Genomic DNA, 13,437 nt, shown 5'->3' on the forward strand with positions numbered 1-13,437 from the left:
GGGCTCACGGGGACCCAGGCGTCCAGGGCTCGGGGGGGGGCAGGGCCAGCACCAGGGGGGCGTCAAGGTCAAAGTCGGGGGGTCCCCGGACCCCCCCACGGGGTGGGGGGGGCGTCAGTTCCATGGGGCCGAAGAAATAGGGGTGGAGCAGAGCCTGGGGGGGAAATGGGGGTTAGGGGGGGGGCCCGGACACCTGGGTCCCTCCCGGACACCTGGGTCCCCCCACTCCCATTTCCCCCCGGACGCCTGGGTCCCCCCGGACGCCTGGGTCCCCTCCCGAACGCCTGGGTCTCTCCTGGACACCTGGGTCCCTCCACCCCCACTTCCCCCCGAACTCCTGGGTCCCCCCGGACACCTGGGTCCCCACCTACTCTACCTATGGGCGCTGGTGCAGGTTGAACCACAGGACCCGGCCCAGCAGGTCCAGGGTCCCCCGGACGCCTGGGTCCCCCCCACCCCCATTTCCCCCCGAACTCCTGGGTCCCCCCCAGACGCCTGGGTCCCCCGGACGCCTGGGTCCCTCCACCCCCATTTCCCCCCGAAACTCCTGGGTCCCCCGGACGCCTGGGTCCCCCCTGGACGCCTGGGTCCCTCCCGGATGCCTGGGTCCCCCGGATGCCTGGGTCCCCCCCACCCCCATTTCCCCCCGAACTCCTGGGTCCCCCTGGATGCCTGGGTCCCCCCTGGATGCCTGGGTCCCTCCCGGATGCTTGGGTCCCCCCACCCCCATTTCCCCCCGAACTCCTGGGTCCCCCCGGACGCCTGGGTCCCTCCTGCACGCCTGGGTCCCCCCACCCCCATTTCCCCCCGAACTCCTGGGTCCCCCCAGATGCCTGGGTCCCCCCATCCCCATTTCCCCCCGAACTCCTGGGTCCCCCCGGACGCCTGGGTCCCACCTGCGGCGCGCGCGGGCGCTGGTGCAGGTTGAACCACAGGACCTGGCCCAGGAGGTCCAGGGTCCCCCAGACACCTGGGTCCCTCCCGGACGCCTGGGTCCCCTCCACCCCCATTTCCCCCTGAACTCCTGGGTCCCCCCGGACGCCTGGGTCCCCCGGACGCCTGGGTCCCACCTGCGGCGCGCGCGGGCGCTGGCGCGGGTTGAAGCGCAGGAGCTGGCCCAGCAGGTCGCGCGCGGCCGCCCCGGCCTCGGGCACCAGCTGCTCCAGCGGAGCCGCCGGGCGGCGCCCGAACCGGATCTTGGGGTAGTCGGGAAGAGTCGGCAGCTCCTGGAAACCAGTACAAACCAGTACAAACCAGTACAAACCAGTAACACCGCGGGGTCGCCCCATGGGCGCAGCGGGAGCCCGCAACCCGCTCTAATGGTTCCCAGTTGCTCCCAGTACCGGCAAACGGTCCCCAGCGCTGTCCCAGTATGCGCTGAGCTTTCCCCAGTATCTCCCAGTAACCCCTAGTGTCACCCCAGTACGTGTTGATGGTTTCCCAGTAACCCCCAGTGTCACCCCAGTACGCGTTGATGGTTTCCCAGTATCTCCCAGTAACCCCCAGTGTCACCCCAGTACGTGTTGATGGTTTCCCAGTATCTCCCAGTAACCCCCAGTGTCACCCCAGTACGCGTTGATGGTTTCCCAGTATCTCCCGGTAACCCCCAGTGTCACCCCAGTACGTGTTGATGGTTTCCCAGTATCTCCCAGTAACGCCAAGCGCTCTCTGGTACCACCCCAGTATCATGCCAGTATGTGGCAATGGTTTCCCAGTCCTTCCCAGTATCTCCCAGTGCCCCCTTTTCCCCTCCCAGTCCATCCCAGTATCTCCCAGTCTCTACCAGTGCTACCCAGCCCCATGTACCTCTTCCCAGTCCCTCCCAGTGCATCCCAGTCCACCCCAGTATCCACCAGTGCCCCGTTTCCCCCTCCCAGTCCATTCCAGTCTACTTAAGTCCACCCCAGTCCCTCCCAGTCCATCCCAGTGCCCCCAAGACCCTTCCCAGTCTGTCCCAGTTCCTCCCAGTATCCATCAGTGCCCCCTCTCATCCTCCCAGTCCATCCCAGTATCTCCCAATCCCTCCCAGCCAATCCCAGTCCCTCCCAGTATCCCCCCCGTGCTTCCAAGACCCTTTTCCCCCTCCCAGTCCTTCCCAGTGCCTCCAGGACCCCTCCCAGTCCACCCCAGTATCCCCCAGTGCCTCCCAGTATTCCCCAGTCCTTCCCAGTCCATCCCAGTGCCCTGTCCCAGTCCGTCCCAGTGCTTCCCAGTGCTCCCACGACCCCTCCCAGTGCCTCCCAGTATTCTCCAGTCCCTCCCAGTCCGTCCCAGTGCTCCCAGTGCCCCCAGAACCCCTCCCAGTCCATCCCAGTATCCCCCAGTGCCTCCCAGTCCATCCCAGTGCCTCTTCCCAGACCGTCCCAGAGCTTTCCAGTGCCCCCAGGATCCCTCCCAGTCCATCCCAGTATTCCCCAGTCCCTCCCAGTGTTCCCAGTGCCCCTTCCCAGTCCCTCCCAGTGCTTCCCAGTGCCCCCAGGACCCCTCCCAGTCCATCCCAGTATTCCCCAGTCCATCCCAGTATCTCCCAGTGCCCCTTCCCCATCCCTCCCAGTGCCTCCCAGTATTCCCCAGTCCCTCCCAGTCCATCCCAGTGCTCCCAGTGCCCCTTCCCGTCCCTCCCAGTGCTTCCCAGTGCCCCCAGGACACCCCCTAGTCCCTCCCAGTCCGTCCCAGTGCTCCCAGTGCCCCTTCCCAGTCCCTCCCAGTGCCCCTTCCCAGTCCCTCCCAGTGCTTCCCAGTGCTCCCAGTGCCCCTTCCCAGTCCCTCCCAGTGCTTCCCAGTGCTCCCAGTGCCCCGTCCCAGTCCGTCCCAGTGCTCCCAGTCCGTCCCAGTGCTCCCAGTGCGCTCACGGGCCATGCGCTGGCGCTGGGGGTGCCGAGCGCCCTGAGGACGCAGCAGAGCTGCTCGATGTCGTTGTCCCCGGGGAACAGGGGGGACAGGTTCAGCAGCTCCCCGAAGATGCAGCCCACGGCCCTGCAAACTGGGGTCACTGGGAGCACTGGGACAGGACCCAGGCGTCCGGGGGGGACCCAGGCGTCCGGGGGGAGCTGGGTGACCCCGGGATCCCAGTGTAAGGGGAAGCTGGGATGGGCATGGGGGGGATAATGGGCACTGGGAGGGCACTGGGAGGGCACTAGGGGGATACTGGGATGGACTGGGAGGTACTGGGGAAGGGGACCCAGGCGTCCGGGAGGGACCCAGGCGTCCGGGGGGAGGTGGGCGACCCCGGGATCCCAGTGCAAGGGGAAGCTGGGATGGGCATGGGGGGGATAATGGGCACTGGGAGGGCACTGGGAGGTACTGGGAAGTACTGGGAAGGGGACCCAGGCGTCCGGGGGGGACCCAGGCGTCCGGGGGGAGGTGGGTGACCCCAGGATCCCAGTGCAAGGGGAAGCTGGGATGGGTATGGGGGGGATAATGGGCACTGGGAGGTACTGGGAGGTACTGGGAAGGGGACCCAGGCGTCCGGGGGGGACCCAGGCGTCCGGGGGGAGGTGGGTGACCCCGGGATCCCAATGCAAGGGGAAGCTGGGATGGGTATGGGGAGGGAAATGGGTGATGAGAGTGTACTGGGAGGGTACTGGTGGGTACTGGGAAGGGGACCCAGGCGTCCGGGGGACTCACCACAGATCGACTCCCTCGTCGTACTCGCGGGCGCCGTAGAGCAGCTCAGGAGCGCGATACCACCTCGTTAAACCAACCGCTTTGTTAATTAGGGGGACCCAAGCATCCGGGAGGGACCCAGGTGTCCGGGAGGGACCCAGGCGTCCGGGGGAAGTGGGGGGCAGTACCTGGTGGCCACCTGGTGGCTGTAGGGGCGGCCCCGGGGGGGTCCCAGCACTCGCGCCAGCCCCAGATCCGCCACCTTCAGCCGCCCCCGCCCGTCCAGCAGCAGGTTGGCCGGTTTCAGGTCCTGTGACCCCCCCCGGATGCCTGGGTCCCTTTTCCAGTACCGCCCAGTGCCTCCCCAGTGCCCACCTGCACCCCCAAACCCATCCCAGCTTCCCCTTGCACTGGGGTTTCCCAGCTCTCCCCAGACACCTGGGTCCCTCCCGAACTCCTGGGTCCCACCCCCGAACTCCTGGGTCCCTCCCTCCACTTTGGGACCCCCTCCCGACTTTGGGACCCCCCGCCCCGAACTCCTGGGTCCCCTCCCGAACTCCTGGGTCCCTCCCTCCATTTTGGGAACCCCCCCTGATTTTGGGACCCCCCCCTGCCCCGAACTCCTGGGTCCCTCCCGAACTCCTGGGTCCCTCCCTCCATTTTGGGACCACCCCCTGGCTCCGAACTCCTGGGTCCCTCCCAAACTCCTGGGTCTCACCCCCGAACTCCTGGGTCCCTCGCTCCACTTTGGGACCCCCCCCCCCGATATTGGGACCCCCCGCCCCGAACTCCTGGGTCCCTCCCGAACTCCTGGGTCCCTCCCGAACTCCTGGGTCCCTGCTGACCCTGTGCAGGATGCGCTGGGCGTGGCAGTGCCCCACCCCCCTCAAGGTCATGGCCAGCAGCGCCCGCACGCGGGGGGGGGGGCAGGGGCGCGGGGGCGGCGCGCAGGAGCCCCCCCCAGGTCCCCCACCAGGAAATCCAAGGTCAAGATCACGGCCGGGCCCTGGGCGAAGGCCGCGCGCAGGCGGACCACCTGGGGGAACCCCAAAGTCAGGGGGGGGGCCCCGAAATACGGGGGAACCCAGGCGTCCGGGAGGGACCCAGGCGTCCGGGATGGGGGGTCTGATGTGGGGGGTGGGGGGTTCTCAAGGTCAAGGAGGCGCTGAGGTCTCCTGGGATAGACCCCACCATCAGGGGGGGACCCACAAAAATAGGGGGGACCCAGGCATCCAGGAGGGACCCAGGCGTCTGGGAGGGACCCAGGCATTCGGGATGGGGGGTCTGATGTGGGGGGGTGGGGGGTTCTCAAGGTCAAGGGGGGAGGGAATAAGATTTGGGTGGGGATCCCAAAATCGGGTGGGGGGGGGTGGGGGGGGCAGGAATATGGGGGGGACCCAGGCGTTCGGGAGGGACCCAGGCGTCCGGGATGGGTGGTCTGATGTGGGGGGTGGGGGGTTCTCAAGGTCAAGGGGGGGCTGAGGTCTCCTGGGGGGGACCCCAAAATCAGGGTGGGACTCAGGAATATGGGGGGATCCACAAATATGGGGGGGGACCCAGGTGTCCGGGAGGAACCCAGGCGTCCGGGATGGGGGGTATGATATGGGGTGTGGGGGGTTCTCAAGGTCCATGGGGGGCTGAGTTCTCCTGGGGGGGGGCAAGACTTGGGTGGGGACCCCAAGATCTGGGGTGGGTCTCCAAAATATGGGGGGACACCCAGGAATATGGGGGGGAGACCCAGGCGTCCGAGAGGGACCCAGGCGTCCGGGATGGGGGTTCTCATGTGGGATTTGGGGGATTGTTTGGGGGGGGTCCTCAAGATCTATATGGGGGGGGCTGAGGTCTCTTGGGGGGCACCCCAAGATTTTGGGGACCCAGGTGTCCGGGAGGGGGGTCCTCATGTGAGGTTTTGGGGGTTTAAGGGGGGTTGGGGGGGTATAGGGGGGGATCCCCATAGGGGACCCAGGCGTCCGGGGGGTTCCCGCTCACTCACATGCGGATGCTCCTGGATGTGCCGCAGCGCTTTGATCTCCCGCAGGGTCTGGGGGGGCAGCCCCTCCTCAGGCCGCCTCAGCGGCACCTTCTTGAGCGCCACCAGCTCCCCGGTCTGCGGGGGACACGGACATGGCCCCACACACCCCCACAAAACGGACCCAGGCGGCCGGGGGGGACCCAGGCGTCCGGGAGGGACCCAGGCGTCCGGGGCCTCACAGGCCTCTCCGCCCCCCAAGGCCTCAAACCCCCCTCAAAGCGCCCCCACGGCGCCCAACGCGACCTCTCGGTCCTTGGCCTTGAACACGACGCCGTGGGCGCCCTCCCCGATGCGGCCCAGGATGATGTACTGGTCCATACTGGGCCATACTGGTGCGACTGGGCCGGGAGGAGCGGGACGGGAGCGGGGGATTGTGGGACGCTGGAGGACCGAGCCCACAATACACGGCGCAGCGCCCCGGCAACCGGGCCACGCCCCTAGCAACCGCGGCCCGCCAATAGGAAGGCGGCCAAGTTCCCTAGCAACCGCATCTCGCCAATAGGAACGCGGAGACGTTGCCTAGCAACCGCGCCCCGCCCCCTGCGCCTGGCATTCCGTACACCCTGGCAACCGCAACCCCGCCCCTTAGCAACGGCGGCTCCGCTTCTCCGTCAGTCACCCGCTCCGCCCTTCTGATTGGTGAGATGCTCTGCGCGGCTCCACCCCTCCTCCGCCAATCATCCATTTCGCCCTTCTGATTGGTGGGGGTGCTCTGCGCGGCTCCGCCCCCCTCCGCCAGTCATCCGCCCCGCCCCTCTGATTGGTGGGAGGTTTTGCGCGGGCTGGGAGATCGTGCGGTGATTGGCCGGCGCGGAGGCTCCGCCCATTTCTCCTCAGGCTCGGCGGCGCCGTTCTCCCCGCTCCTCAGCGCCCGGCGAGGCGGCGGCTCCGGGGGCGGTTTTTGGGGTGCCGGAGGGTCCCCGGAGCCGCGTCCCGTTGGCAGCCGCACGATGGCGGCGCTGCCGCCGCGGGAGTTCGCGGCGCAGGTGCTGCCCGGGTGCGTGATCCCCACGGCGCGGCAGGGCCTGGCCCAGCTCTGGCCGCTGCTGCTGCTGTGTCTAGGGGCGCGGCTGCTGCACCGCCTGCGTGAGTGGGACCTTGGGGATGGGGGGGCTCTAGGGTGGGGGGCATCCGTGAGTCTGGGGAGGTGGCAGGAGTTTGGGGGGGACACTCATGAAACTGGGGAGCAGGCTGGGCTCTGGAGGGACACCCAGGGGTTTGGGGGGCACCCATGATCCTGGGGGGGATACCCATTAAACTGGGGGGTCCACCAGGGGTTTGGGGGGGCACCCATGATCCTGGGGGGCACCCATTAAACTGAGGTGTCCACCAGGGGTTAGGGGGGGCACCCATGATCCTGAGGGTGCACCCAGGCAGTTGGGGGGGCACCCGTGATCCTGGGGTTCACCCAGGGATTTGGGGGGGCACCCATGATCCTGGGGGGGATACCCATTAAACTGAGGTGTCCACCAGGGGTTTGGGGGGGGCACCCATGATCTTGGGGGGGCACCCATTAAACTGGGGGTGTCCACCAGGGGCTTACGGGGGCACCCTGGGTTCTGGGGGTCTCCCAGGGGTTTGAGGGGGCACCCATGATCCTGGGGTTCACCCAGGGGTTTGGAGGGGCACCATGATCTTGGGGGGGCACCCATTAAACTGGGGTGTCCACCAGGGGTTTGAGGGGGCACCCATTAAGCTGGGGTGTTCACCAGGGGTTTGGGGGGGCACCCATGATGCTGGGGGGGCACCCATTAAACTGGGAGGTCCACCAGGTGTTTGGGGGGCACCCATTAAGCTGGGGTGTTCACCAGGGGTTTGGGGGGCACCCATGATCCTGGGCATCCCCCAGGGGTTTGGGGGGGCACCCTGGGCTCTGGGTGTCTCCCAGGGGTTTGGGGGGCACCCATGATCCTGGGGGGGGCACCCATTAAACTGGGGGGGTCCAGCAGGGGTTTGAGGGGGCACCCATGATCCTGGGAGGACACCCAAGATCCTGGGCATCCCCCAGGGGTTTGGGGGGCACCCAAGGCTCTGAGGGTCCCCGAGGGGTTTGGGGGGACACCCTGGGCTCTGGGAGCCCCCCAGGGGTTTGGGGGTTCCCCCAGGACGTGGGGGTTCACCCGTGTTGCTGGGGTCCGTTGCAGCGCTGCCGCGGGGGTGCGGCGACCTGGGCGCGGCGCTGGGGGGGGCTGCTGGCGCTGCTGCGCTTCTTCGGGGCGCAGGCGCTGTGGGTGCTGCTGCTCAGCGCCCTCTGCACCCTCACCCTGCGCCTCAGCCGCCACCGCGCCCAGCGCGGGCTCTGCCTCGGCCTGGCCGCGCTCTGCTACCTGCTCATGGGGTACGGGGCAACTGGGACAGACTGGGAGGCACTGGGAGAGCAGTTTGGGGGCACTGGGAGGGACTGGGAGGCACTGGGAGAGCAGTTTGGGGGCACTGGGAGGCACTGGTGAGCGGGCTCTGCCTCGGCCTGGCCGCGCTCTGCTACCTGCTCATGGGATACGGGGCACTGGGACAAACTGGGAGGCACTGGGAGAGCGGTTTGGGAGCACTGGGACAAACTGGGAGGCACTGGGAGAGCAGTTTGGGGGCACTAGGAGGGACTGGAGGGGGATTGGGGGCATTTAGGACCGGGATTGGGGGCACTGGGAGGGGAGTTGGGGATACTGGGAGGGACTGGGAGAGCAGTTTGGGGGTACTGGGAGGCACTGGGAGGGGAACTGGGGGTACTGGGAAGCACTGGGAGGGGAATTTGGGGTGTTAGGAGGGGGATTGGGGGAACTGGGAGGGATGCTGGGGGCACTGGGGAACACTGGGAGCAACTGGGAGGCACTGGGAGAGCAGTTTGTGGGCACTGGGAGGGGAACTGGTGATACTGGGAGGGACTGGGAGAGCAGTTTGGGGGCACTGGGAGGCACTGGGAGAACTGGGGGGCTGTCACTGGCCTAAACTGGGCCAAACTGGCCACCCCCCCCCACCCAGGGAGCTCCACATGGTTGACACCGTCACGTGGCACAAGATGAGAGGTGAGACCCCCCCCGGACGCCTGGGTCCCTCCCGGACGCCTGGGTCCCCTGGACGCCTGGGTCCCCCCTGAAACTCCTGGGTCCCCCAAACTCCTGGGTCCCCCGAATGCGTGGGTCCCCCCTGAAACTCCTGGGTCCCTCCCGAACTCCTGGGTCCCCCGAATGCGTGGGTCCCCCTTGAAACTCCTGGGTCCCTCCCGAACTCAACTCCTGGGTCCACCCCGAACTCCTGGGTCCCCCCTCGAACTCCTGGGTCCCCCCCCGAACTCCTGGGTCCCCCCCGAACACCTGGGTCCCCTGGACGCCTGGGTCCTCCTGAACTCCTGGGTCCCCCAGACACCTTGAGCCCTCCCCGAACGCCTGGGTCCTTCTTGAGGGTGGATCCCCCCCCCTCCCCATTTTGGGGTCCCCCCCGGTAACCCTACGTGGTTTCAGGGGCGCAGATGGTGGTGGCCATGAAGGCCGTGTCCCTCGGCTTTGACCTTGACCGGAGGCGCGTGACCCCGGCCGGGGGAGCGTCCCCGGGGCCGGGGGGGGACACCCCCGATTTGGGGGGGTCCCGGGTGAGGGAGACCCGTCCCCGGTGCAGGTTTTGGGGTACCTGTGCTCCCCCGGAACCGTCATCTTTGGGCCCTGGGAGCCCTTTGGGGCCTATTTGAGAGCTGCACGCGGGGCCCCCCCTGGTACGGGAATTGGAGGGGATTGGGATTTGGGGGGGTTTTGGGATTTTGGGGGGTTTGGGAGATTTTGGGGGAGTTTGGGGAGGATTCTGGGGTGGAATTTGGGGAGGTTTATGGGGGAGGAATAAGGGGGTTTGGGGGGTATTTCTCAGCAAGTTTTGGGGTGAATGGGGGGAGGTTTTGGGGGGATTTGAAGGGAATTAGGGGGTTTGGGGGGAATTAGGGGATTTTGGGGGGATTTGGGGGCAAGTTTGGGGGGAATTTGGGGAAGTTTTGGGAGGGGGTTTGAGGGGATTTGGGTGGAATTTGGAGGAGTTTGGGAATTTGGGTGGAATTAGGGGGGAACTTGGGGAGTTTGGGGGGAATTTGGGTGGAATTGGGGAACTTGGGGGAGTTTGGGGGAACTTGAGGGAGTTTGGGGGGAATTTGGGTGGAATTAGGGGTTTGGGGGAACTTGGGGGAGTTTGGGGGAATTTGGGGGAATTTGGGGGAATTTGGGGGAGTTTGGGGTGAATTTGGGTGGAATTAGGGGTTTGGGGGGAATTTGGGGGAGGTTTGGAGGGAATTTGGGTGGAATTAGGGGTTTGGGGAATTTGGGGGAGTTTGGGGGGAATTCGGGTGAATTAGGGGGGAATTTGGGGGAGTTTGGGGGGAATTTGGGTGGAATTGGGGGGAACTTGGGGGAGTTTGGAGGGAATTTGGGTGGAATTAGGGGTTTGGGGGGAATTTGGGGAGTTTAGGGGGGAGGTTTGGGGGGAATTTGGGTGGAATTAGGGGGGAACTTGGGGGAGAATTTTGGGTGGAATTTGGGGGGGTTTGGGGATGTTCTGTGGGGATTTGGTGCCGGGGGGCACTTGGGGTTTAGGGGGGACTTGGGGGGGGGGATGTGAGCAGCGGGGGGGTGCGGATTTTGGGGTGATTCGGGGGTTTCTGTGCGGGCAGAGCTGGGCCTGGGCGCGCAAGGGGCTGCGCAGCCTGGGGCTGGCGCTGCTCTGCCTGCTGCTCTCGGCCTGCTGGCGCCCTTCCTGTTCTCCTGCGTCCTCCCGCTCTACGAGACACACACCCTGCACCGGTGAGACACCCCAAAACCGGGGGGCACCCCAAAAACCCCCGCGCCCCAAAAAACACCCCAATCCCGCCCAAAAAACACCCCAAATCCACCCCAAACCATCCTAAAACATACCCAAAATCTCAGCATTCCCCATGTCTTGCTCTCCCTCTTCTGCCTTCTCCTGCTCTATGAGACCCAAACGCTGCGCCCGTGAGACCCCCTGAAAATGGGGGACACCCCAAAACCCCCCGTGCCCAAAAAACACCCAAAATCCACCCAAAATCCACCCCAAACCATCCCAAAACACATCCAAAATCTCAGCACTCCCCATGTTTTGCTTTCCCTTTTCTGCCTTCTCTTGTTCTATGAGATGCAAACCTTTCGTCTGTGAGACACCCCAAAAATGGGGGCACCCCAAACCCTCCCACCCCAAAAGCCAACACCTGGACCCCAAAAACCACCCAAACTGACCCAAAACTCACCCAAAACCTCAGCACCCCCACCTCCCATCCTTTCTATTCTACTCTATGACACCCAAACCCCGCATCCGTGGGACACCCCAAAAACGGGGGACACCCCAAAAACGGGGGACACCCAAACACGGGGACACCCCAAACAATAGGGGGGACAACCCAAACATGGGGGGGGACACCCCAAACAATAGGGGGGACACCTCAAACACGGGGGGGACACCCCAAAAACGGGGGGACACCCCAAACAATAGGGGGGACACCCCAAACAATAGGGGAGACACCCCAAACACGGAGGGGACACCCCAAAACCCCCCAAACCCACCCAAACCCCCCCCAGGACTGACCCTCTGCCTCCCCCCGGCTGCCAGGAGCGTCTTTGCCAGGTGAGATTTGGGGGTGTCTGGGGTTCTTTTTTGGGGGGGTTTGAGGGTTTTGGGGACACAAGACGTGGGGGTGTCCCCCTCCACGTGCCCGTGTCCCCAAAATCCCCCGTGTGACCCCAAAATCTCACGGTTTGTCCCCAATTTTGCCCCTGCGTGTGCAGGTGGCTCCGCGCCTACGAGAGCGCCCTCTCCTTCCACTTCAGCAACTACTTTGTGGCCTTTCTGTCCGAGGCCACGGCCACCATGGCGGGGTCAGGGTCACCGAGCACCACGGCAACCTGCGCTGGTGAGGACCCAGGCGTCCGGGGGGGACCCAGGCGTCCGGGGGGGACCCAGGAGTTCAGGGGTCCCAGGAGTTTGGGAGTGGACCCAGGTGTCCGGGAGGGGACCCAGGCGTCCGGGAGGGGACACAGGCATCCGGGGGGGACCCAGGCGTCCGGGGGACCCCAGGAGTTCAGGGGACCCCAGGAGTTCAGGGGCCCCAGGCATCTAGGAGGGACCCAGGCGTCCGGGGGAACCCAGGAGTTCAGGAGGGGACCCAGGAGTTCAGGAGGGGACCCAGGCATCCGGGAGGGGACACAGGCATCTGGGAGGGACCCAGGCGTCCGGGGGAACCCAGGAGTTCAGGAGGGGACCGAGGTGTCTGGGAGAGACCCAGGCATCCAGGGGAACCCAGGAGTTCAGGAGGGGACCCAGGAGTTCAGGAGGGGACCCAGGCATCTGGGAGGGACCCAGGCATCCGGGGTAACCTAGACATCCAGGGGACCCCAGGAGTTCAGGGACTCCAGGCATCTGGGAGGGACCCAGGCATCTGGGGGACCCAGGAGTTCAGGATGGGACCCAGGAGTTCAAGAGGGGACCCAGACGTCCAGGAGGGGACCCAGGCGTCCGGGGGAACCCAGGAGTTCAGGAGAGGACCCAGGCGTCTGGGAGGGACCCAGGCATCCGGGGGAACCCAGGAGTTCAGGAGGGGACCCAGGAGTTCAGGAGGGGACCCAGGCGTCCGAGCGGGGACCCAGGCGTCCGGGAGGGACCCAGGTGTCCGGGAGAGGGGGCGTATGGGCCACGTGACCCCCGTTTGGTGCCGACACCACAGGGACCTGACGGTGTCGCGGCCGCTGCGGGTGGAGCTGCCGCGGTCCATGGCCGACGTGGTGACCAACTGGAACCTGCCCATGTCCCGCTGGCTCCACACCTGTGCGTGAACTGGGAGCACTGGGACGGGCACTGGGGCGGGGGACACGGGTGCTGCGTTAACTGGAGGCATTGGTTTAACTGGGGGGACATGGGCACTGGTTTAACTGGGGGCACTAGGGGGGACACGAGCACTGGTTTAACTGGGGGCACTGGTTTAACAGGGGGGACATGGGCACTGGTTTAACTGGGGCACTGGTTTAACTAGGGGCACTGTGGGAGACACAGGTGCTGGTTTAACTGGGGGACGCTGGTTTAACTGGGGGAGATGGGCACTGGTTTAACTGGGGGCACTGGGGGGGACACAGGCGCTGGTTTAACTGGGGGCGCTGGTTTAACAGGGGGGACACGGGCGCTGGTTTAACTGGAGGTGCTGGTTTAACTGGGGGACACGGGCGCTGGTTTAACTGGGGGCACTGGTTTAACTGGGGGGACATGGGCACTGGTTTAACTGGGGGGACACGGGCGCTGGTTTAACTGGGGGTGCTGGTTTAACTGGGGGGACACGGGCACTGGTTTAACTGGGGGCACTGGGGGGGACAGGGGAACTGGTTTAACTGGGGGGACACGGGCGCTGGTTGAACTGGGGGCACTGGTTTAACTGGGGGGACACGAGCACTGGTTTAACTGGGACGGGGGGACATGGGCACTGGTTTAACTGGGGGGACACAGGCACTGGTTGAACTGGGACGGGGGCACACGGGCGCTGGTTTAACTGGGGGGACACGGGCACCGGTTGAACTGGGACGGGGGCACACGGGCGCTGGTTGAACTGGGACGGGGGCACACGGGCGCTGGTTGAACTGGGACGGGGGGACGCGGGCGCTGGTTGAACTGGTTGAACTGGTCCCCAGACGTGTTCCAGACCGCGCGGCGCTTGGGGACCTTCACTGCCGTGCTGGGAACGTACGCGGTCAGCGCCCTCCTGCACGTGAGTGGCGCCCCAAACACTGACCCCCAAAACCCCCCTGACCCCCCAACCCCCCCCAGACACC

The 13,437-nt window shown here is 66.0% G+C and overlaps 2 protein-coding genes across 2 annotated transcripts in view; one reads left to right on the plus strand and one right to left on the minus strand.

Moving 5' to 3' along the window:
* Positions 1-11: 11 nt before the first annotated feature.
* LOC308052293 (cyclin-dependent kinase 20-like) lies at positions 12-6,002 on the minus strand. Its single transcript, XM_080364386.1, has 6 exons — positions 5,882-6,002; positions 5,600-5,713; positions 3,795-3,916; positions 3,628-3,690; positions 1,071-1,226; positions 12-154 (listed from the first exon to the last, which is right to left on the minus strand). Exons 1-6 carry the CDS (start codon positions 5,954-5,956, stop codon positions 115-117), a joined length of 570 nt encoding a protein of 189 aa, XP_080220512.1. The 5' UTR covers positions 5,957-6,002; the 3' UTR covers positions 12-114.
* Positions 6,003-6,497: 495 nt separating this feature from the next.
* The window catches only part of PORCN (porcupine O-acyltransferase), an 8,248-nt gene continuing 1,308 nt past the window's right edge, over positions 6,498-13,437 (plus strand). Inside the window, 13 exon segments of the mRNA XM_080364391.1 lie at positions 6,498-6,724; positions 7,783-7,820; positions 7,822-7,976; positions 8,618-8,661; positions 9,097-9,182; positions 9,185-9,331; positions 9,333-9,344; positions 10,284-10,353; positions 10,356-10,413; positions 11,410-11,510; positions 11,513-11,534; positions 12,345-12,445; positions 13,297-13,373. Coding sequence (XP_080220517.1) covers positions 6,589-6,724; positions 7,783-7,820; positions 7,822-7,976; positions 8,618-8,661; positions 9,097-9,182; positions 9,185-9,331; positions 9,333-9,344; positions 10,284-10,353; positions 10,356-10,413; positions 11,410-11,510; positions 11,513-11,534; positions 12,345-12,445; positions 13,297-13,373 — 1,047 coding nt within the window. The 5' untranslated portion in view covers positions 6,498-6,588.

This window comes from Nesoenas mayeri, assembly GCF_963082525.1.
Source record: "Nesoenas mayeri genome assembly, contig: SCAFFOLD_112, whole genome shotgun sequence".
NCBI lineage: Eukaryota > Metazoa > Chordata > Aves > Columbiformes > Columbidae > Nesoenas > Nesoenas mayeri.